General features: G+C 35.7%; 4 protein-coding genes across 4 annotated transcripts; 3 read left to right on the top strand and 1 right to left on the bottom strand.

Annotated features, from left to right (window-relative positions):
* The first annotated feature begins 112 nt into the window (after window positions 1-112).
* UGT42A1 (UDP-glycosyltransferase UGT42A1) lies at window positions 113-10,806 on the top strand. The gene is made up of 4 exons (XM_028300694.1): window positions 113-977; window positions 6,663-6,885; window positions 9,621-9,837; window positions 10,266-10,806. The coding sequence occupies exons 1-4, from the start codon at window positions 162-164 to the stop codon at window positions 10,564-10,566; spliced, it is 1,557 nt and encodes a 518-aa protein (XP_028156495.1). The 5' UTR covers window positions 113-161; the 3' UTR covers window positions 10,567-10,806.
* Window positions 10,807-10,884: 78 nt separating this feature from the next.
* LOC114350091 (uncharacterized) lies at window positions 10,885-18,515 on the top strand. Its single transcript, XM_028300738.1, has 8 exons — window positions 10,885-11,990; window positions 12,469-12,739; window positions 12,937-13,153; window positions 13,267-13,539; window positions 14,140-14,962; window positions 16,557-16,827; window positions 17,429-17,645; window positions 18,192-18,515. Exons 1-8 carry the CDS (start codon window positions 11,163-11,165, stop codon window positions 18,475-18,477), a joined length of 3,186 nt encoding a protein of 1,061 aa, XP_028156539.1. The 5' UTR covers window positions 10,885-11,162; the 3' UTR covers window positions 18,478-18,515.
* A 448-nt stretch (window positions 18,516-18,963) lies between these two features.
* LOC114350077 (uncharacterized) lies at window positions 18,964-20,919 on the top strand. Its single transcript, XM_028300724.1, has 4 exons — window positions 18,964-19,367; window positions 19,705-19,747; window positions 19,898-20,037; window positions 20,278-20,919. The coding sequence occupies exons 2-4, from the start codon at window positions 19,720-19,722 to the stop codon at window positions 20,830-20,832; spliced, it is 723 nt and encodes a 240-aa protein (XP_028156525.1). The 5' UTR covers window positions 18,964-19,367; window positions 19,705-19,719; the 3' UTR covers window positions 20,833-20,919.
* A 247-nt stretch (window positions 20,920-21,166) lies between these two features.
* On the bottom strand, window positions 21,167-22,332 carry Tim9a (translocase of inner membrane 9). The gene is made up of 3 exons (XM_028300661.1): window positions 22,130-22,332; window positions 21,781-21,876; window positions 21,167-21,339 (listed from the first exon to the last, which is right to left on the bottom strand). The coding sequence occupies exons 1-3, from the start codon at window positions 22,172-22,174 to the stop codon at window positions 21,205-21,207; spliced, it is 276 nt and encodes a 91-aa protein (XP_028156462.1). The 5' UTR covers window positions 22,175-22,332; the 3' UTR covers window positions 21,167-21,204.
* Between the last annotated feature and the right edge of the window lie 99 nt (window positions 22,333-22,431).

Consider the following 22,431-nt stretch of genomic DNA (forward strand, 5'->3'; position numbering starts at 1 on the left):
CAATCAAAATTGTATGAGAAAACGATACAAACGTAGCAAATATTCATGACGCCGTAGAAACTATTTTACGATTGCCTGATAAAATTAGTAACAACCGCAAGTGATATCATACACGTTGTCAGTCGCTCGCGCACCGCGGACCGCCTCACACGAGCGGCAACATGAACCTCCCAGCGACTATCATCACAATACTAACCGCGATATTCATCAATGAAGTCACACCCTTAAACATACTAGGAGTTTTCCCGTACCAAGGCAGAAGTCACTTCTTCGTGTTCGAACCCTATCTACGAGAATTAGCAGCACGAGGACACAATGTCACGGTCATCACACACTTCCCACAGAAAACTCCCGTCAAGAACTACCAAGATATTAGTCTAGCCGGAACATCTATTCAAGTGGAAGGGCTTATACCCGTCGAAAAGTCGTATTTTACCTTAATCATGATTGGAGTATACCTGATTGGTACCGGTACAGACAACTGCAAAGCGTTGTTGGCCAACGACAATGTCCAAAAACTGTGGAAATCTGAAGCTAAATTTGATGTGGTTCTAGTGGAACAATTTAACAGTGATTGCTCTTTAGGTTTGGCACACAAACTGGGAGCTCCCGTGATCGGGCTCACCTCGCATACTTTGATGCCGTGGCAATTGAATAGATTTGGGGTGGAGTTCAACCCATCGTATGTTTCCACGCAGTTCCTGAGTGGTGGAACAAAGCCGTCTCTATTCGAACGCATTGAGAGAGTTATAGTGTACAATATCTTTAATACCGCATTCAAGTATGCGAGCCAAAGGACAGATGAGAGCACATTGCGGGAGTACTTCGATGATGTACCGCCCCTCGAGGAACTGGCCCAGAATATTAGGGTCCAACTCGTGTATACCCACCACACCTTGTCTGGAGTAAACTTGTATCCCCCAAAAATAGTGGAGGTCAACGGATACCATGTGGCTAAGCCAAAGCCACTGCCTGAGGTATGTACCTACTAACATAATAATGGACAAAACTGTCATTTCCGCTTACTTAAAAGCTATATAATTTTCTATATTATTAGGTAACATTTAATTTTATTTCTTGGAAAAGCGACGAAGAGGCAGACAGTAGACACACTTGATTAAATAGTTAATTATGGTTTAATGGTTTAAGACATTTATTTCTCTAAAAGAATTACATTCACTTACAAGAGAAATACAAAATTAACCTTAAAACTATAGATTATTTAAAGTTTATACAATTTTAATTGTTTACATTTTAATATTTTTTGCACGAAGCAGACGCGTACAATAGCAGTCACTCGAGTATTAATATATTGGCCATTCGTGGGTACACTAAGAAAACAGTAGTTATAATTCGTAACGACAGGTCCAATTACGTATCGTATTCTAGTTTCTATGAGAATGTTGTACTTAAGTCACTTTTTTTTTAAAGTTATTTTGATTTTATTTGCTTCAACCATTTTTAGTATTATTAAATTATCATTTTAACAGATTTAATTAAACTCCGAGAATTGGCTCATGAAATAAAGTTTAACCTTTTTTTTGAACGATAGGAATGATTTTGTGCCTTTGATGTCATTAGGTAATTTGTTATACAGTTTCGCCCCTTCATACAATACATTTTTCTTACCATAGTTTGTTCGGGGTCTTAACAATTGGATGTCATTGGGTTTTCGTAGGGAACGTTTTGAAAATTGTGATTTAATATTAAAGGATATTTGTGTATGAATATACTTTGCTAGTATTTTACGTACAAGTATACATGTATTGTATTTATATATTTGGGACAAAGACATAAGTCCGGTTTTTTTATAAACTTCTGATGTTGGAGTTAAGAAGTCAAAATGAAACAGCAATTTTATAATTTTATTTTGAGCGGTCTGTAATTTTTTAAGGTTAGTTTTAGCAGCACAACCGTATAGCTCGATTAAGTAATCTAGGTGGGGTTTTACCAATGCATTGTAAATGGTATATCGGACGGACGTAGGAAAACAGTGTACGTTACCGCGCAGGACAGACATTAGGTTTGATAATTTTGCTCGGGTTTTTTCGATCTGTGGTTTCCAAGTTAATCGACTATCAAGTATGAGTCCGAGGTATTTTTCAGAATCCACTTGGGTCAAACGTTCATTATTTATGCTGAGAGGCTCGAAATCAGATATGGGCTTATTTTTGGCGCTAAAAATAATGAAATTGGTCTTAGCTATGTTTAAAGTTAGTAAGTTAGATTGAAACCAAATAACTAGCAAATCTAGGTCATCCTGTGCATCTTTGGCAATAGAAGTCATATTACTGCCGGAGTAAAATAAGCACGTGTCGTCAGNGTTAATCGACTATCAAGTATGAGTCCGAGGTATTTTTCAGAATCCACTTGGGTCAAACGTTCATTATTTATGCTGAGAGGCTCGAAATCAGATATGGGCTTATTTTTGGCGCTAAAGATAATGAAATATTATATAATTACTAAAAATATTTCAAGAAGTCAATGACGTAAGAGGACAATAAATGTGCATAATAATGCCAAGTCCTAAGTAATAGTAAACTACCATAGAAAACAAGGAAGTATCCTCGTTAGTTTAATGTTTGTCGTACATCATTAATAATTATAATCATGAACACATGGTGTGGTGGCGAATAATCAAGGCCATACTTTGCTATCGTTTCCCTCTATCATCACTCCTAGTAGGTACAGTTAGTAGGTATTACAAATGATGCTTTTCAACTTCAAGGATCATCATCATCATGATCGGTTACAGTTAGCTTCCACTACTTACAGGATTTTCCTTACTTTGTTTTGGAGAATTTGGCCTACACTCCCATGAATCTATACTCTATACTAATATTATAAATGCGAAAGTAACTCTGTCTATCACGCAACCAACCATGACAACATTGACAACTCAACCCATTTCTTCACTCATCCTAAATTAGTATTCCTAGCTCAACCCATTACATAATTTCGTTATTCTACCCAAATGCATTCCTTACTCAACCCAAAGTAAATATACCAAAAATAAGTATGGATAGCAAAACAACGTTTACTGTTTTTTCAGAAATTTATAATGATAAATACATACTAGTATGTACAAAATTGATTTATAATTAAATAAAAAAAAATAAAAAACATCACCTACATAAAAAAATGATAGATATGAATAATTATGTTGATTAACTAAAATATATCAAAGATTTTATTTTATTTTAAGGTAAATACATAAACAAATTAAGAGGCTGAAAACTTTTACCGCGGGATTAGCTGTCCACATGAATACTTTTATTATTTTTCTTTTGTCATCTCATACCGCTTGAAAAAAAAGATAAAATACATTGTATTATTTGAAATATTTGTACATTCATGAACAAGTGTCTAGGGAAAAAATTATACGCCATCGCTTGGTTATATTGATTTAATAAAAAATCACAGTCGTTTGATTTATAATAGATTTATAGTGGATTTATAGTAGATTCTAATTAGTCATTATTTGATTTGTGTCCTTTTGTGAAAAACGTTTTTCAAATATATTATTGTATCAGAATTCCTGCAGTTTTATTTAATAGAACGATCTTAACACAAAAGTTAACTGAGCTTAAATTTCTAAAAAATATATTTTTATTCTAACCGTACATAAAAATATTATATTTTTAAAGTGGTTTTAAAATGGGTTGAGCTAGGAATGTTTTTGGGGTGAATAAGGAACATAAAATTAAAAATTTGTTGTGGGTAGAGTAAGGAACAAAATTGGGTTGAGTAAGGAAAAAATAATGAGTGGGTTGAGTTGTCGTGGGTCGAATAAAGGGAAAGGGAAATAGTGAGTGAATGACGATGACTTGCGAATTCCTTTTGCATCTAAGTACTTATTCCAAAGATGATGCTGATAACGACATCACAACAAATAAATTCACAATCACTATCACGGGATTTGGCAACAAAACACTTTTCACCTTAGTGATAATTTATAAATGCAACAGAATGCATCGCAACATTTGTGATGATGGTGTCAGTTACTGATATCTCTTATCAACATCATTGAGTTATACGTACTAGAGAAGACATGTCAACTAGACTGTTTCTGGCACGCAAACAGGTCCATGGACCGAAATTCAATTAGTATTTGTGCTCAGCGGTTGCTGTGACAACACGCTTGAGTGCAGTTTTGTTTTTTGAAATATGCCATCCTATAGATGAAAATACTGTTCAAATAACTCCAGATACATATTAAGTAAAAATCAAGGAATGACTTTTTACCATTAAGTTGTACATTTATGCACTTTAAAACACTAATTTAATTTTAATTTGTTAATTACAAGGCGTCACCGCGGCGGCAGCCATTTTACGAAAATTTCAAAGAATAAAAATCGCAGACTTGACACTGACGCATAAATTAGTATACGAAAGGAAGGATAAATACAGCAATAAAAAGATTTTTTTAAAGATATAAGCACTTTGTATTGCACAAATTACTTATAGTCCCGTCCAGCCCCTTGTGTTAAGCTAAATAAGCTTGGGGTACGGGTGGGCTCACACAATAGTCGTGCGGCATCATGGATCAAACTTGTTTGAATCTCAATGCTGTTGTTCGTATGCGACTGGTTAGTAAGTAAATCACCCTAATTATTGACACCTAGCTCACGAGATAGGCTAATTATAATAATTGTACAGTGTGTCTGGTCACCAGTGTCCGACCCGTTAGGGCGCAATAATATGATAAATTTAATCGACAAATCCAGTATTAAAAAATTACAGCTATTTTAATTTTTTTAGTTTCTGAGTCCTGATGGATTCATTTATTTACCAAATCTACCGATGTACAGGACCTATGAGTATAAAAGTGATTCGTTCGACAGCTGAAAAAGTAAGCAATACGTTGTCAACAAAAGCTTCCATTTAAATTTTTTAGAAACACTTGAACGTAAAAAAAATAATGCTTCTTTTTAGATTTTTCAATGTGACAAAAAACTAGAAAGTTTTACATTTTTAGATGCACTAAGTCATTACCTAAAAACTGATATACCTTGGCTTTAAATCAACTAGTCTACGTGCTAGCTACACAGGAAATGCAGCGGTGAAAAGGAGAGGTGGGAATAGTTCCGTAACTTCTACCTCACAGCTATTATACGTGTAATCAACCACTGAGTTAGTTAACAATAGAGACAATAAAATAACTGAAAGTTTCTGACTTTCAGTTATTTTATTGGTTCTGGAATGAAGGCGTGGGTCATCCCTAGCTTTGTTCCTACCGTGACGAGTGGGAATTTTTCTAAAATCTCAAGATGGACTGACTGAAGATAGCAGGAAGACGCTGGGTGCAGGCCACTATCAACTGGGCGATGTGGAAATCATTAGAGGAGGCCTTTGTTCAGCAGTGGACGTCCAGTAGCTAAAATGATGATGACGATGTTTCCTTACAGTATCCAATTCAATAGGCAGAAACTAAACGTAAACGAAGTGTCGCCTCTGTAATGGTATCATTATCTATAACTCATAATATTTCGTGCGCTGTTGGATGACAGTTTTAAACTAGAGATGGGTAATTTTTTTATCGAATTAGAAAATACCAGTTAACGATTCTCAAGGCGATTATCGATTACATTAGATTTTAATCGGGAAGAAAAATAATTAATGGCTTAAGCATCAGTATGAAGCCCATACGCACTTGTAGCACAAGTAACACGATTAGCCTCAGTCCCCTCAGTTGTGAATTCGGAATCGCCAGTTGTAATTTTAAAATCGCATCACAGAGTGAAGTAACTAACACCAAAAAACGGCAGAGCGAAGTGATTTCGAATGTTTCAACTGCTACGTTTTGTCACTTGTCTAGGAGGGCTAATTTTAGTCTAAGGGAGGGGAGCTTAGATTACATTACAGGAAACGCACAATATAATAAAAGAAAATAATGTAAGTAGCTGAACCTTTTTGCTATTGAGCACCATGAAAATTTAACACAATTTAGCCGATTTGTTTATTTTCACAATCGATTCACAATGTCTATGATGAGGCGACCGCAGGAACGTCACTATTCGTGCAATCCTATCAATGAAGTACGACATTTTCTGGTGCAGATTTTATCGCCATAAATTATGAAACTTGATAGTCATGGATTTGACTGACAGCTGTCCGTCAAATTCCCGCCCCGCACCCCGCACTGTACATATTTTGTTCGCGATGTCTGTTCTATACGTAGTAATATTACTTCAATGATCAACATTTGTTTCAAAAAGATACATAAGTACTTAGCTCTTTACGATGAAAGAATATTGATATTTATCTATGACATTGCTAAAATGAGTACTTATGTAGGTATTATTTTATGTACATCTTGTTTCCACTGAATTTTAATCTTCAAAAGCAGTTCTATAACTAGGTGCATAAAATATGTATATTATGTTTAATTAAAGAAATATCGGTACCTAAGTTACATGTTGGTATTTATTATGACGGAATTAATTCTAGACCAAGCCGTTAATCATTTGAAAGCGCATAAATAGTAGATAGATAATGTTATCTTGAAATATGTGTTGTACATACAAATAGAGGTTCCGAGATGTTTAATAAGTATAACCCCTTTATCTCACTGTAATAAATTGAATCTTACTTTATACAAACAGATAAAGTAGACTTTATGCTATTGACATTGAAGAATTCATTGTATAATTGAATTTCAGAAATTGCAGAAATTCATAGATGAAGCAGAACATGGCGTCATCTACGTAAGCTTTGGATCCATGTTGAAAGCTGCAGCAACGCCAAGGGACAAACTGGAAGCGATCACCAAAGCTCTCTCTCAGCTCCCACAGAGAGTGATCTTCAAGTGGGAAGAGAAGACTCTACCAGGAGACTATAAGAATATTTACATTTCTGACTGGCTGCCACAGAATGATATTTTAGGTGAGTTTTCGATAGTCTTTTTGTCATTTACTTATTCACATTCACCTTTCGCTATGTGCCTATTTACACTCGTAAATAAATAGTTGGTAACAGATACCAGTTACAGATACAGACGACTGTTACCAATGGTTGTCACTCAAATCAAGCTCTTAGGCAATAGGATGGGATATAGGATTAACTATGTTTATTAAATGTAGTTTAGTACGTAACGTGACCACGCTCTATGTTAAAAATAGATGATATTAAAATACCCATATTATTTTTAATCTCAAGAAAAAATCATCATATTTAGACCTTTGGAAGCCGTAGAAAAAACGGTTAACGCCTAATCATCATAAAACGCACGAAGATCTGATGTCCAAAGTTCAAAATCATAGCACCTTGATGAATGACAACAAAATAAGCCTCCTTGTTTAACGTTACCGGTAAAATCTGTTTATTAACTATCATAGATAAGAATGACTAGCCAAGTACTAAAAATAACGTGCTTTAATTACCTTAAATAATTAAATTACCTAGTCAGCAAAAAGTCTTAGATAAAGTGCAGACAGACAGACTAGAAATCTTATCAGTATTATGTTACACCACTCAATGATATTGATAAGGATGCGTGAACAAATAAAGGTATCTACGTACGCGTTATCATAACAAATAAGTAGCTGTAATAAATTACTACAGCGACTTCGTACGCGTGGATCCCGTGTAACCCCTTGGGGAGTTTTGTAAAATCCGTTCTTAGTGAGCACCTAAGTACGTTCTAAAAGGAACCCCCATACAAAATTTGAGTCTCCTAGGACTTGTAGTTTCTGAGATTTCGTTTTGAGTGAGTCAGTCAGTCAATCAGTCACTGACTTTTCGCTTTTATAAATATAGATTAAACCTACCTACGTTTATCTAAAGAATGCAGATACACGATACCTCGTACATTTCAATACCTAATCGCTTTCGAACACAGAATCATATTTCTTTTCAGACCATTGTGAACTAATGTCATCTGAAATTTACCTAAGTACCTATATGTAATATCTATCTACTCCATGATAACATTGGTCTTCTTAACTATTTTTATGGATCAGATGCATTTAATTATTTACATTAGCTACCTCAAGTAATTTACTCTGCAACAGGCAATTAGTACCTATTGTTACTTCAACATAAATCATGTCTTTTACATAATGATAACCTTTTACATGATATTATTATCTTAAAGAAATATGTAAATATAAAATGAATATATTTTTTTTATCATTGTCTACTTTTAACATTATTTTACATTATCTTTTTTGAACTTTTTTCTAATTAATTCGATTTCGGCTACTGTATATAAAATATTTGCATGCATTTTTTGATGAAGCAGAACATGAGCACATTTCAACATGTAACACCGATATTTAATTATGCATACCATGTTTTAAGCAAATAAATAAATATCTTATCCTATCTTATCTTAAATAAACGGTTCCATGCATTGTTTTGCTTCTATAATGATGCCTCAATTTAATACATAATTCTCGTACATACGAATAATGTATAATGGTTTAAGACATTTATATCTCAAAACAGAAACATAATAAAGTAATAACAGTATCTACATGACTTGTTGTCTGTTGCTGTGTAATTAAATAAATATATGCAGCCTATTGCAAAAACATGAGTGTTATGTAAACTAAGATCTGCCAGTCTTACGTTTCGTAGGCGTAGGTATTCGTAGTTATGTACGTGTAACGAATTAATAAATAGCTACGACCATTGCGGTAGAAACGATACAATTCTAAGCATGTATAAAACGCTACGACTACGACACTACATCTAAATGCAATATGCATGCATTCATAAAACCACTTCCCAAGGTTTAACTATAATAGCGAGATTATTTTACCATAGTAGTCAAGTCTATAAACTACTTAAGTACGGTTTAAGTAAAAAAATATTTTACCATTGCATTGGAAACGTGAAAAAAGGCATAGGTAGCAGGAATGCCGGTACCAACCGGGCGATGTTTAAATCATTGGGAGGCCTATGTTCAGCAGTGGACATCCTGTGGCTGAAATGATGATGATTCGAAACATTTTCGTAGTATAAATCTTTTCGTAGTAGAGGAACTACGAAAATCGCTATACAACATGTAGAGCGGAGAACCATTTTTAAGATTTAAGATAATTGATTATGTATTTTAATTATGTTTACTATGTGAGATTGAGCCCCTTCGAACATTATACATTTTGCTATGCTATGCTGATATTTTTTGGATCTGATACGGTTTTAAATTACATTCATTATAGTAGTACAATCACCTTCATGCTCCAATTCAACAAGTGGATAACTAGACAATCTCTCAGGTGTCAATTATTAGATTACAACACTCATAAGCCTATCATGTGATGTATACAATTGACTTTGAACGTCTTGCCTAATCTAATCCGAAAATATAATCAAGTTAAAGTACGTTGTCGAGCTACTATTAATCCAGAATACTAAAGTTTTTTTTGTGGTTAATACACAAATAAACTGTTAAAGCACCTCTTTTACTACTGTTTTTTGAACTCCAATTTCTTATTCAAAGTTTTTAAATTCATTTATTGCCCAATATTCGATACTTTAGTATACGATAATAGTTATTATTACTATGACTATGGATAAAAAATAATTGAATATTTAGCAATGAATGAAAGTACTAACTTTTAAACTACCATCTCTACTACCCACATCTCAACCAATTTTTCCCATATTTTCAGCTCACCCAAATGTAGTCACGTTCTACTCCCACTGCGGTTTACTCGGGACTACGGAGGCTATCTACCACGGCGTCCCAATAGTGGGCATGCCGATCTTCGGAGACCAGCCCTCGAACGCAGCTGCAATGGAAGAAAGTGGAATGGGAGTGCAAATTCAAACTACAGAGCTCACTACAGAGAAGCTGCTTGAGAAATTCAAAATCGTTCTGGACCCTCAGTAAGTATTTTTTAGGATACGGAATGTTGATCCTGTTGAGCTTCCAAGGTTCCATTTATTTATTTATCAATAGAACGGTAGTACCAATTAGGTACACTATTCAAACAAGTAGGTACCTAACAAGATTCAGAATAATATTGTAAATACTTACACACAATTTAAGTTAAGAAAATTACCTACATAAGTAAATCACATGCCAATCAGACTCCAACCACCACGTGAATGCTGCAATCTTTCGACTAAGTTTCTAGGTTCAATTCCTAGATACACATACATACTTTCAAAGAATGATTTCGTGCGTGTATCTTTAGTAAACTTCTACCAATATTTCCTTTTTGAGACTCAAAGGCTCCGTTTTGTATTACATAGATATTAGTATCATAGTAGCCTATAATGTAGAGTAAAAGACTACAATCTTTATTTTTCAGGTTCAGAGCAAACGTGAAACGCCTCTCGAAAGTCTGGCACGACCGGCCATCTTCGCCGATGGACACCGCCATCTACTGGACGGAGTACGTCGCCAGAAACCCTAACTTTACATTTGTACCCCCCACTGTCCACGTCCCCTTCTACCAGTTTTGGTGCTTAGATATATTAGCTGTATTCATTTTAATTTCTCTCATTAGTTTTTATGTACTAAAATTCTTGTGCTGTCTTGTATGTAGAAGAAAAAGCAAAGAAGTAGTTAAGAATGCTAACACTAAAAAGAAATCTAAGAAAGACAATTAAGATCTGGTAGTAAATAAATAATATGTAAATATTAGATTTTTTCTAGAAAATTACACTTAACGGTCATATCGTGGGCACTTTATTATCGTGTCGTGTGAAATTCAAAGTGTGGAAAATCACAAATCTTTAAGCACATCACGACTCTCAAATCATTGCACAATCTCGTGCCTACCGATTCTCTGTCAAAAATGTTAACTTTATTACTTTACTTTATCTAATCATCTGGTGTATGTTTTGAGTCTTGTAAAAATGGTCCAAATATTATGCATCTTATCCTTAGGTTATATTAAAGATTTTTAATAAGAATTATATTTTTATTCTATTTGTCAGCCTCTTTGACTTTGTAAAAACAATTTATTGCATGCAGTTCCCAAAGAGATATCACTCTCAAAAGATATTGTATTATACTACCAAGCTGTCTTGTACTACGCTGCGGAAACAAAATAAATTAGTTTGAGTAAAAAAATGATTCCGGGAAGTTTTCCAATGTCGCACAACACTGATTGATGACAACACTAAAGACTGACAGTTAAAATGTACTTTTTAACGCGCATTCAACCAGTAAACTGCGCAGAGAGCAGGCGCAAACGCATACGATGCATTTTAATTTATTGGCATTTACATTGTGGCTACTTGCACTAGCATACACAGCAAACCCAATCAAGATCCTCGGGATTTTCCCGTACGATAGAAAGAGCCACTTCATTGTCTTCAAAGTTCTGCTTCAAGAACTAGCGCGAAGAGGACATGACGTTACTATCATATCACACTTTCCAGAAGAAAACCCACCGAAGAATTACCACGATATCAGCCTATTCATACCAAAAGAAAGCAAAAGTAGACGAAGAAGATCTGCATCTACATTGGAAAGATCATATCTGAACGTTATCAAAGGTGGAATATACTTGACAAGAGGTGGTAATGAGAACTGTAAAGTGCTGGTCGCTAACGAGGAAGTGCAGGGTCTTATTAACAGAACGGAATATTACGATGTTGCGTTAATTGAACAATTTAATAGTGACTGTGCATTGGGACTGGCGTACAAATTCGATGTACCAGTAGTTGGAGTGACCACGCATGTGTTGATGCCATGGCATTATAAAAGGTTTGGGGTCCCTTACAATCCCTCTTATACATCTTTCCGCTTTCTAGAAGGCGGAACGAAGCCAACTCTATATCAAAGAGTTGAACGTGCAGTGTTTGATGTGTATTTCAAAATGTTATATTATTACATAGCTCAAAGAGCAGATGAAAGGACGTTAGCAGAATACTATGATGATATACCACCGTTGGAAAATTTAGCTCGTGATATAAAGTTTTTGCTGTTGGACCAACACTTTGTTTTGACGGGATCGAGTCTCTATCCGCCGAATGTGATAGAAATCGGCGGCTTTCACGTCTCGAAACCCAACAGATTGTCTGGAGTAAGTACAAGTTATTATTATTAATTTTAACTGTTTAGGTACACTAAAGCTTATTGTTAACATTATTAAAAGTATGTCTACTACCTTCACTAGTTACTATCCTAACTTTAAGCTGAACTATGGTCCAATTCAGTTTAAAGATTTGGCATAAAAAATAGTTCATTTAGGTAAAGTTCCGTTCCGCACCTACCGGTGATGCGTAAAAGGTCAATTGATGAAATTGATTCTATTTCCCGGAAAAACAATGAAAAGCAAAGCATTTAGTAGTAGGTAAACATTATGTACTTACATAATACTCGTAATATAACAAACTCGTAAAAGTAAGTAGGTATCATTCCATTGAATCAAAAGTGAAACTAAACCCTTTACAACCATAAGCGGCAATGTTTTAAGATAAGCACTTCTTGCCACTTTTGTTGCTATTATGTTGGAGTGTTAGAATATGAAATTTAGAAATTTTATAAAACTTGAATTTCAGGACCTAAAAAACTTTGTGGAAGAAGCCGAACATGGCGTGATATACATAAGTTTCGGAACAACCGTGAGACTTTCCTTGATGACCCTACAAAAACTAGAAGCCATTTTGGATGCTATTGAAATATTGCCTCAACGATTCATTTGGAGATGGAGCAAGGAAGCATCACTGACGATGGAACCGTTCAACCAGCTAGGCCCAAAACATCTAGCATTGTTAGCAGATAGAAATAAAACTTTTATCAGAAATTGGCTACCGCAAGTGGATATTTTGAGTAAGTTTTCCTTTCATTATCTGGTAATTCAGGCTGCAGGAACACTACCTTCTACAATTTATCAGAGGCAAATGGAGCATTTGGCCAATAGGTATACCTTACGTCTGCCGCGTTGGGCAGACGGAAAGTTTTCCTTCAGAAAAAACTTGTAAAAACCTAGGAATGCTAAACGATTAATTGACTTAAAAAAATTACAGGTCATCCGAAAGTCCTAGCGTTTTTCTCTCACGCTGGTATGGGTGGTACGACTGAAGCCATACATTTTGGAGTACCCGTTGTGGCAATGCCAATAGCTGGAGATCAGCCAGCAAACGCGGCAGCCATCGAAGAAAGTGGATTCGGAGTACAACAACCAGTCAATGAACTGACTAAAGAGAGCTTGATTAGTAATTTTAGAAAAGTTTTGGAGCCTGAGTAAGTAAATTTTTAGGCCAATGAGGACATTTTCGAAAATAGCACATGATTAGTACTATAGCTGTTTCATAACACGTTGACTATTATGTACTACAAAGAGAATATTTTTTCAGATTCCGTGAAAAAGTGAAGCTACGCTCAAAGGCTTGGCATGACCGTCCACTCTCTCCCATGGACGCAGCGGTTTACTGGATCGAGTATGCAGCTCGTAATCGGAACTTTACCTTCAGAACGCCTGCTGCTGATGTTCCACTGTACCAGTACATCAATCTGGACATCGCTCTAGTATTGGCAGCATTTCTCACTGGAGTGACTTTGCTGATTATAGCGTTAAGGTTATCCATGAAATCAATGACTAAGAAACCGCTCAGTGATAAGAAAAGAATGTGAAAAACCAATTAAAGAGTCATTTTAAAAGTATTCATATTACTTTTCAGTCGTACTTTTATTGGCTTTTAGCCAGTTTAACTTATAGCAATTAGATACTCGTGTTTATGCATTGCAAATGATTCAGTAGGTCTCGCGCCTTTAAGTTTGCGCAAAGCAATCATTCATCATTTCGTGAATTCTAGTGCTTAGCAACAAGTAGGTAAAGTATCACTAAAGTACCTACTAGATTGCAAAATCGTAAATGGGATAAAGGTACTTAGGTATTATTAACTTCATAAATAGTTTTTTTCCAATATTCCCATTTTTTGTGAATGAGGTATGGGACTCGAAGACTCGACTCGACTTGGGATTGTAAGTTTCCAGGCAGCCATCACCGTTTTTAAAATTGTACCTACTTACCTGAAAATATTCGTAAAAACAACTTACCATTACGTCCATGTTGTGTCTAATGTATGCTCAAGTGATGTGGTATTGTATGAAATTCACAATGACTATTAATTAGAATGCGGTCCAACAACCCAACCTGTCATGTTACAGCCCGCCAGTGCACGTCCGGCCGGTAAGCTGTGCAGACGGGCCGCGTGAGCGCATTTATTTCGCACAATGCGCTATCATTTTTTGACAACACTATGCCTACTCGCATACACCACTAACGCAATCAAAATCCTCGGCATATTTCCTTATGATGGTAAAAGCCACTTTATCGTAATCAAAGTCCTGTTGGAAGAACTAGCCAGGAGAGGACACGATGTTACCGTCATATCCCACTTTCCAGACGACAACCCACCAAAGAACTATCACGATGTAAGCCTCTTCATACCAAAAAAAAACAATGACTCTGTAGAAGATGCTGTGAAAATTGAAAGGTCATACTTTGGCGTATTTGAAGTCGGAGTGTACTTAGCGCTAAGCGGCAAAAACGATTGTGAAGTGATGTTAGCAAATAAGGATGTACAAAAACTTGTCAACAGGAAAGATAAATACGATTTGGTGCTAACTGAACAGTTTAATAGTGATTGTTCATTAGGAATAGCGTACAAGTTAGGAGCTCCCGTGGTTGGAATAACCACGCATGTCTTGATGCCATGGCATTACAAAAGATTGGGAATCCCAAACAATCCTTCGTACGTTTCCTTCCATTTTCTGGAAGGGGGAACGAAACCAACTTTATTCCAAAGGGTGGAAAGAGTGTTTTTCGACGCATATTTTAAGACTCTATACTATCTCATAAGTCAGAGATCAAATCAGAATGAATTAGCTAAATACTATGACGACATACCGCCGCTGGAAGACTTGGCTGGGCAGATAAAGTTTTTGCTGCTAAACCATCATTATATTCTGACTGGGTCGACCTTGTACCCCGCTAATGTGGTCGAAATTGGTGGATTTCATGTCGGCAAACCGAATCCTTTGTCTGGGGTAAGAGTCAATAATTTATATTTATTTAGACTAAATGGAACGTCCTAGGTTAGATAAAGCAAAATGTAGAGGTGTTGTTCTCTAATTAGTTAGAATTGATTCACCTAATTGTGCTTAACCCTAGATAGCTAACCTTCCGGCGTACCCTGTTTAAGCTAACCATCCGTCGAAACGACGGGTATTTTAAAAACATAATTTTTTGGACGAAGTAATTTAAAAAATCTAAGTCTTGTTTACAGTTTGGTTCCTTTATATGTTTGTGAATAAATGTGCATTATTTAAATTCACCTTATTTATTTATTTATTAAATTAAAACATTTTTTCTTAGACCTCTAAGGAAATTGGAACACTTTGTAAGTAACCACTTTGACATGCAATATCAATGAAAATCTTAAATATAATAATCGGTTTTTTGACTTAATATGGTATGTAAAAACATTAAAAGTAATAAAATCATAAAATATTTTTTTTCTTTTTAGCGCAAGTGACACAAAAATCAACTTTATGTTTACCGCATATTTTGATATGATATAATGCTGATTTTTGTAATTTCCGAGGGAACGGTATTTGAAATAATTGACGAATCACGTTCCACGTCTGAAGACAAGGCTGGTGGTGGGTTTACATAACTTTCCTCATAATCTGATGGTTGATAATTATGATTACTTTGCACATCATCTTCCACCAGAAAGTCTTCGGTCTCACGGTCAGGACTAGCATCCAGGGCATCGTTAGTAACTTCTTATAGTAGTAGATTTATTATTTTATCATTTTTTAATGAAAACAAGACGAAAATCTAAAAAAATCTCAAATTTATTAAAAAAATGTATGCGGCCACTCGAACTAAATTACTTACGGTAAAGCTAACCATCCGTCGAAACGACGGGCAAAGATCAAATATCTTAAAAACTATGAAACTTACCTGTCCACTGCTTACACCACTGCAAAGGACTCCCGGGCCTGTGAGTTGGCTAGTCGGGACAAAACGTTTGGACGTGACATTAAAAAGTTACAACGTTATTTCTTTTTAATGCCCGTCGAATCGACGGAGGTTAGCTATCTAGGGTTAAAAAAGCTCCTACCAAAAGCTACTGAAAAATATAAGATAGATATCTTACAGAATATTGGCATTAGGTTTGTGTAAACAGCTGGATAGTTAAAGATTTACTAAAATCTTCTCCTTACTTAACCTACATAAACCACGGATGCCTTAATTAACTTAGGTATACTTATATTGGCTCGCAATTATCTACGATCTTAAACTGCGTTTTTATAGCAATTTTTTATCTTTCCAATAGTAGTAGTACCTAAGTGTTACCTGCAATTTATACACTTATGTGTATTAGATTCCTTTCACAACAGGCGAGCTTGAGTCACCGTAAACTGCAATACTCACTAGGTATTATAGGTAAAACGATTACGTAATTTATCTACATATAGGTAGGTTAATAAATAGCTTTGGTACTCTACCTTACTACGCGGGCGGATAAAAGCTAGGTCTACGACGCTTAATACAATAGGTAATAAGACTAATAAGAACAATTTATAAAACTACGGCAGCTATGGTTTATTTTTAATTTTTCTATCATTTCAGGAATTAAAAAATTTCGTGGAACAAGCGGAACATGGCGTGATATTCCTAAGTTTCGGCACAACAGTGAGCCTTTCTCTTACATCCGTAGAAAAGATTCAGGCCATATTAGACACTATTGAAGAGTTGCCCCAAAGATTCATATGGAGATGGGATAAGAAGACGACCCTAGACAAAAAACCTTTTAACCAGCTAAGCAAAAAACATTTGGACTTATTGGCAAATAAAAAGAAAATTTACATTGGGAATTGGTTACCTCAAGTTGATATTTTGGGTATGTTTCTAAATATATTTTTCAGAATAATAAGTAAAGCTCTACCAGAGATCCGCTTTCTTGTCTACCAACTGTACCTGTGTGTGTAGTGTTTTCCCAGCAGTAAATAACCGATAAAAGATTCAATATTTAAATATTCAATCTTAATTGGCTATTAAGCTGTTCTTTTACTGTCGATTTATTAAAATACGAAATCCGTTAGGAAAACTCCTACAAATTGCTTATTTAAAATGTTATTATTAAGATTGAGCAAATCGAATGCTTGACATAAAAGTTAGCATAGCATGAATAAGGCTGGGTTGCACCATCTTATTTTAACTTTGACAAACGTCAGAAATCTGTCAAACTCCATACAAAAACACTGGTTAACTTTATAGTTACGGTCAAAGTTAGCTGGTGCAACTCAACCTAATACGTGTTGTCATTATGTCTAAAGATATTCAGACAGATCATCTGTATTGAACTAAGGTAATCTAGGTTTTGTCAATAAATTAGGTATACCTAGTTGTTATTTATAATTTTGCTTCAAAGTTATGTTCAAAATTATCATCTTAAAATTTTCAGCCAAATTCATATTAACTGATTACGATTTAACTTACAGGGCATCCAAAAGTATTAGCATTTATCTCCCATGGTGGCATGGGTGGTACAACCGAGGCAATCCACTTTGCAGTGCCGATAGTGGCCATGCCCATAACTGGTGACCAGCCAGCAAATGCTGCGGCAATCGAGGAGAGCGGCTTCGGAGTCCACCAACCAATCAACAGCCTGACTAAAGAGAATCTAGTTGCCAGTCTCAGAAAAGTCCTGAACCCTAAGTAAGTGTTGTGACATAGTAAACATTATTTTTTGCTAAGTTAAAGGAATGCTGGTTCGTCAATAATATATTTAACTTTGACCTCATTTTGCCCTTGTCAACTATCGAAGAATACCCCTTGTAGACGAATATTACTCAACAATCAAAGAACAATACAGTTATAATTAACAAATAAGTAAAGTAACACAAACAAAGAAATAAAAAAATTACCTCTACATTGACATTGAAATGACACACAGTCGAAATTCGGCCAAAGAACAAGAGTGAACAACTGTATAAATAGACACTCTTATTAATTGCACCATTGTGCAACACTATGAATAATACTTGTATTACAAAGTGTTAAAAAACTTTCCCATGCAAAAGGGGATATTTTGAACAACAACTTTTTTACGGAACCAACATCGAAAAGTCAAAAAGAACACTTACCAACCAATTCTGGTGGAGAAAAGAAGGAACACACTTTAAGATTGGACAGAATTTGGTTAGGAGACAAACACCTTATTTGCATTACCTTCTTTCTACAAGAACCTTTTCATTTCTCCAGATTCCGTGAACAAGTGAAGCTGCGTTCCAAAGCGTGGCATGACCGTCCAGTGTCTCCTATGAACTCAGCGGTGTACTGGATCGAGTACGCAGCTCGCAATGGAAACTATACCTTTAGGACGCCTGCAGCCACCGTCCCACTATACCAGTACCTTTATCTGGACACCATGGCGGTGTATGCAGTATTCTTCACTGCAGTCTTTTTGTTATTTAAAGCTTTCTGTTGTACTTCATCCCGTAAGGAGACTAAGAAACCAATGAATAACAAGAAGAAAAAACAAAATTAATAATTCAGCATTAAATTTTTATATGAAATTGATGGTATATCATTCAAGAATCCAAAATACATAAAGTATAATACCGATGGTAATGTTTTCGTGATTAGAGATCAAGTGAAGCAGTATCTAAGGCAATTTCATAACCTTGGGAGAGTACATTCACCCAAAGAACAAAATTCGCAGACAGATCATTTGATGTGGTAGGAGTTTATAGGCAATAAAATATCGTTGAGTTGGAAACTAATAACGCGAAATCACAGCTACCTATTTTAAGTCTAGTTTTTTGGTATAATATTTTTGAATCTGAAGTTAGTAAACAACAACAGAATTGAAAACATTGGTGAACATAAACTAGTACCTAGCTATATGTATTAGACTCATGAGGTAGAGGCAAATTAATGGTTAAATAGAAACCCGATCTCTACAAAGCTAAGTAGTTTAGTTCTTGATAGAGCCATGGGTGAGTATATTCGAGGCAATTCGAGGGAGCCTTATATACTTTGCCTTCATTTGCCAAATAAAGGCATTAACTTCAGATTTATGTAAGAAAAAGAGGAAAAGACGAATGTATTTCTTCGAAAATAGGGGTTCAAGCTATGGTTTCACGCATTGGTTTACGGCAAGACCATTTTTGCATAGATTAATCTAAAAAGATCTTATTCTGCTTGATTAAAATAGACGAAGAAAGGAGTGTTCCACAAACGAAAACTTTAGACACATGATAGCTGCATGTCACAGCATTTTCACAATTGTCATGTGACTCAAAAATCCATAAAATAAAATACGGTTACTCAATAGTTTTTCAGGATAATGGCCTCAGAGAAATCCCACCACAGTTAGTTGCTGGGCAACATGACAAGGGTGAAAATGTTGTACCTACCATAACGTCTACACAAGAGGTAAGTAAGAACATTATTGCGCTTCTGTATCGTAACTTCCCTACCCTACTACCCTGCGGGCTACTAATATCGGTTTTAAAGCAAGAGGAACTTACTGACCACTGTGAATTTGGCGATAGGCTGTATTGGTGACTTACGCTAAGGACGAAACTAGAAATCACAATAACGCTTCTGTGGTCGAGTGGTTAGAGTTAGACTCTCTCGATCCAGAGGTCCTGGGTTCGATTCCTGGATGACAAGAATTCTTAACCTTTCTGTAGGGTTGAATCGGCAATTTCAGAAAAAAGATTTGCTTGATGGAAGAAAGGGAATTACAAATATATCTTTATTTTTACAGATCTAAGTCGCAAATATGGCATGCTGTTGTAAACCTGGTCGATGTAAGTAATAATAAGCAATCAATTAATACCACTTCGACTCGACTATCATTATACTTTGACCTTCCTCAAAATTTGAAGAACATTTCCTCCTTGACACGACAATAATTATTATAATCTCTCACTATAAGTCTACGAACATTCCTTCTTCAGCAAACAAATCTTCAGTGAGCTGTTTAGGCCGCTGCGACTTACCGAAACACAGATGCTTGGAGAAGGAGGAAGTAAAGCCGGGGCCCATCCCGAAACACATGGGATGGCTCTACACCGCGAGGGACGCGCCTGAACATCAAGTAATTTAACTTCTTTTTTAATTACAAGAAATTACTAAAATAGGCACCATAACAAATACTCTTGGGATTGAGTGATGAGTTAGCACTGATACTGCTAAATGTCAATGGTATAAAAAGACGACAATTTATAACAATTTAGAGCGACAATAGACCAATGTCGGTGTCGTACTAGCCGAATCGAGATTGGTTGGTAGGTATACTTATAACCAAATGATGAAATGACCATCTTTCTTCTTTCAGCTAAGATGCGGCTGGCGTCCAGGCCACATATCCTGCGAGGTCCTCAAAAAGATAGAGCAGCACAACTGTATGAAGGCTGGGGAATGCGCCCCTTGTCCTTCATCGTGCTCGCGGCCTCCATGCTCCAAGCCCTGCTGCTCTCCACCGCCGAAGTGCGTGGCCATCTGCCCTTCCACTACTTCATGCTGCAAGGCCCCCCCGTGTGGACAACCCCTTATAAGAGTCATAAGACATGGCGGGCAGTACAGCATCGCAACCAAACCCTCTAACATCAGCAATGCACCGTCTGGCCCATACCCACTGAAGTACGTTCTAAACACCGATGAATCTGACAACCTAGCCAACGCAAAATTCAGCGTGGAAGCCAAATTCAACGATTACCACTTCGACTACACCAGCTCGCAATCATCCTTTGTGTTGGACTTCTCACCACCAGAACAGAGGTGCTACAAGCCCTGCCCGAAGAAGAGTATCATGTGCATGCTCTGTCAGACTGACACTAACTGGCCTAGTAAACAAGATAATAAACAGGATAATAAACAAGATAGCAAGTGAACATTCTCATGGTTGTTGTGTCACACAGCAATCTCAAACTATTGATTTCAGTACTGCGAAGATAGTGAAATAAATATAACCTAATATAAGACATATTTAACAAAATACTTTGGTTTCATTTTGTTAACAAGATATTCTTTAATCCTGACACTCAACAGGTTGGGAGTTAGTATAACAACTTACCAATTTTATGATCTTACTCAAAGTACCTACCTACTACATTCTTGCTAAGGAGGAAACCAAACTTTTATGATCAAACATTCCAACTTAAATACAGGTTTATTTAACATTTTTTATTTGAGTCAACACTATTAAGGAAAACAAACTAACAAAATAAATAAATACAACTTGTATTATGTAAAATAACTACACTTAGCTGGGGTTGCCAGATTTTTGTGCTAAAGCAAGCATGTTTTCATTGGCGATCATCTGGAATTCGTGGAATCTTTGTGACACTCGCTGGTTCATTCTGAGATACTTCTCCATACAGTTTAGGGTGCACTTGTCCTGAAAATAAAGAGTGTAAAGATTAACTTTTGAATAATAACATGCATCATTACATCTAAGACGCAGTATCTATGAGTATCTAATATTTTTTGGTTATAATCAGGTTTAACATATAGACTAATAAACACTGTTATTTACATTTACTTTTGTTCCTTCATTGAAAAAATCCATAAACATTATGAATTACTAGCTTTCCGCCCGCGGCTTCGCCCGCGTGGAATTTTGTCTGTCACAGAAAAACTTTATCGCGCGCGTCCCTGTTTCAAAAACCGGGATAAAAACTATCCTATGTTCTTTCCCGGGACTCAAACTATCTCTATGCCAAATTTCATCAAAATCGGTTGCGAGGTTTAAGCGGGAAAGCGTAACAGACAGACAGACAGACAGACAGAGTTACTTTCGCATTTATAATATTAGTTGGGATTTATTAGAAGTGCTTACTTCTGAAGGCCGTAGAGTCCTTGAGGTAAAATCATGTACGCAGTCGTTGAAACACATCTCTGACAGCTTGTTGTATTGTACCAGGAAGTCTTTGAACTGTAAATAAAATAAAAGGAATATGTTAAATTCAGATTACAGGATTACAGCTTGTTTTTAAGGTTGATGTCATTGGTTGATGTAGTGTAATTTCAGGTAATCAAGTGTACTGGGTGAATGCTTTAAACATAAAGAATTAAATAATTATATTGATTAGGCAAACATACGGTTGGAACTAATGATTATTGAGGCTAGTTTTACTTAAAATTTATTAGTTTTACTCATGTTTTTGTTCAATTGAATAGGTACTTACAGTTTTGATTTGGTCGGCTTCACTCATTTCCTGAGAGGCATTCATTTTAAAAAGTTTATATTATTTTTGTGGAATAAAACAACAGCGATCCAGTATTTTATGGATCAATTTAAATAATATTTGCTAGAAAATCCTCCCCCATTTACATTCAAATTTCAAAATTTGAGGTTATGTTTCAAATTCAGTGTTTCCAGGTAAAAAAAATACTAAAGCTTGATACACACAGTTTATCATTGACTTTGACGTTTAGAGCCGTGGTATTTTTTCAATTTGACGTGTTTATAGCCGTGGCATTTTTATTA

Source organism: Ostrinia furnacalis, unplaced genomic scaffold, assembly GCF_004193835.3.
Source record: "Ostrinia furnacalis isolate ACB-3 unplaced genomic scaffold, ASM419383v2 OfSCF0780, whole genome shotgun sequence".
Classification (NCBI taxonomy): Eukaryota; Metazoa; Arthropoda; class Insecta; order Lepidoptera; family Crambidae; genus Ostrinia; species Ostrinia furnacalis.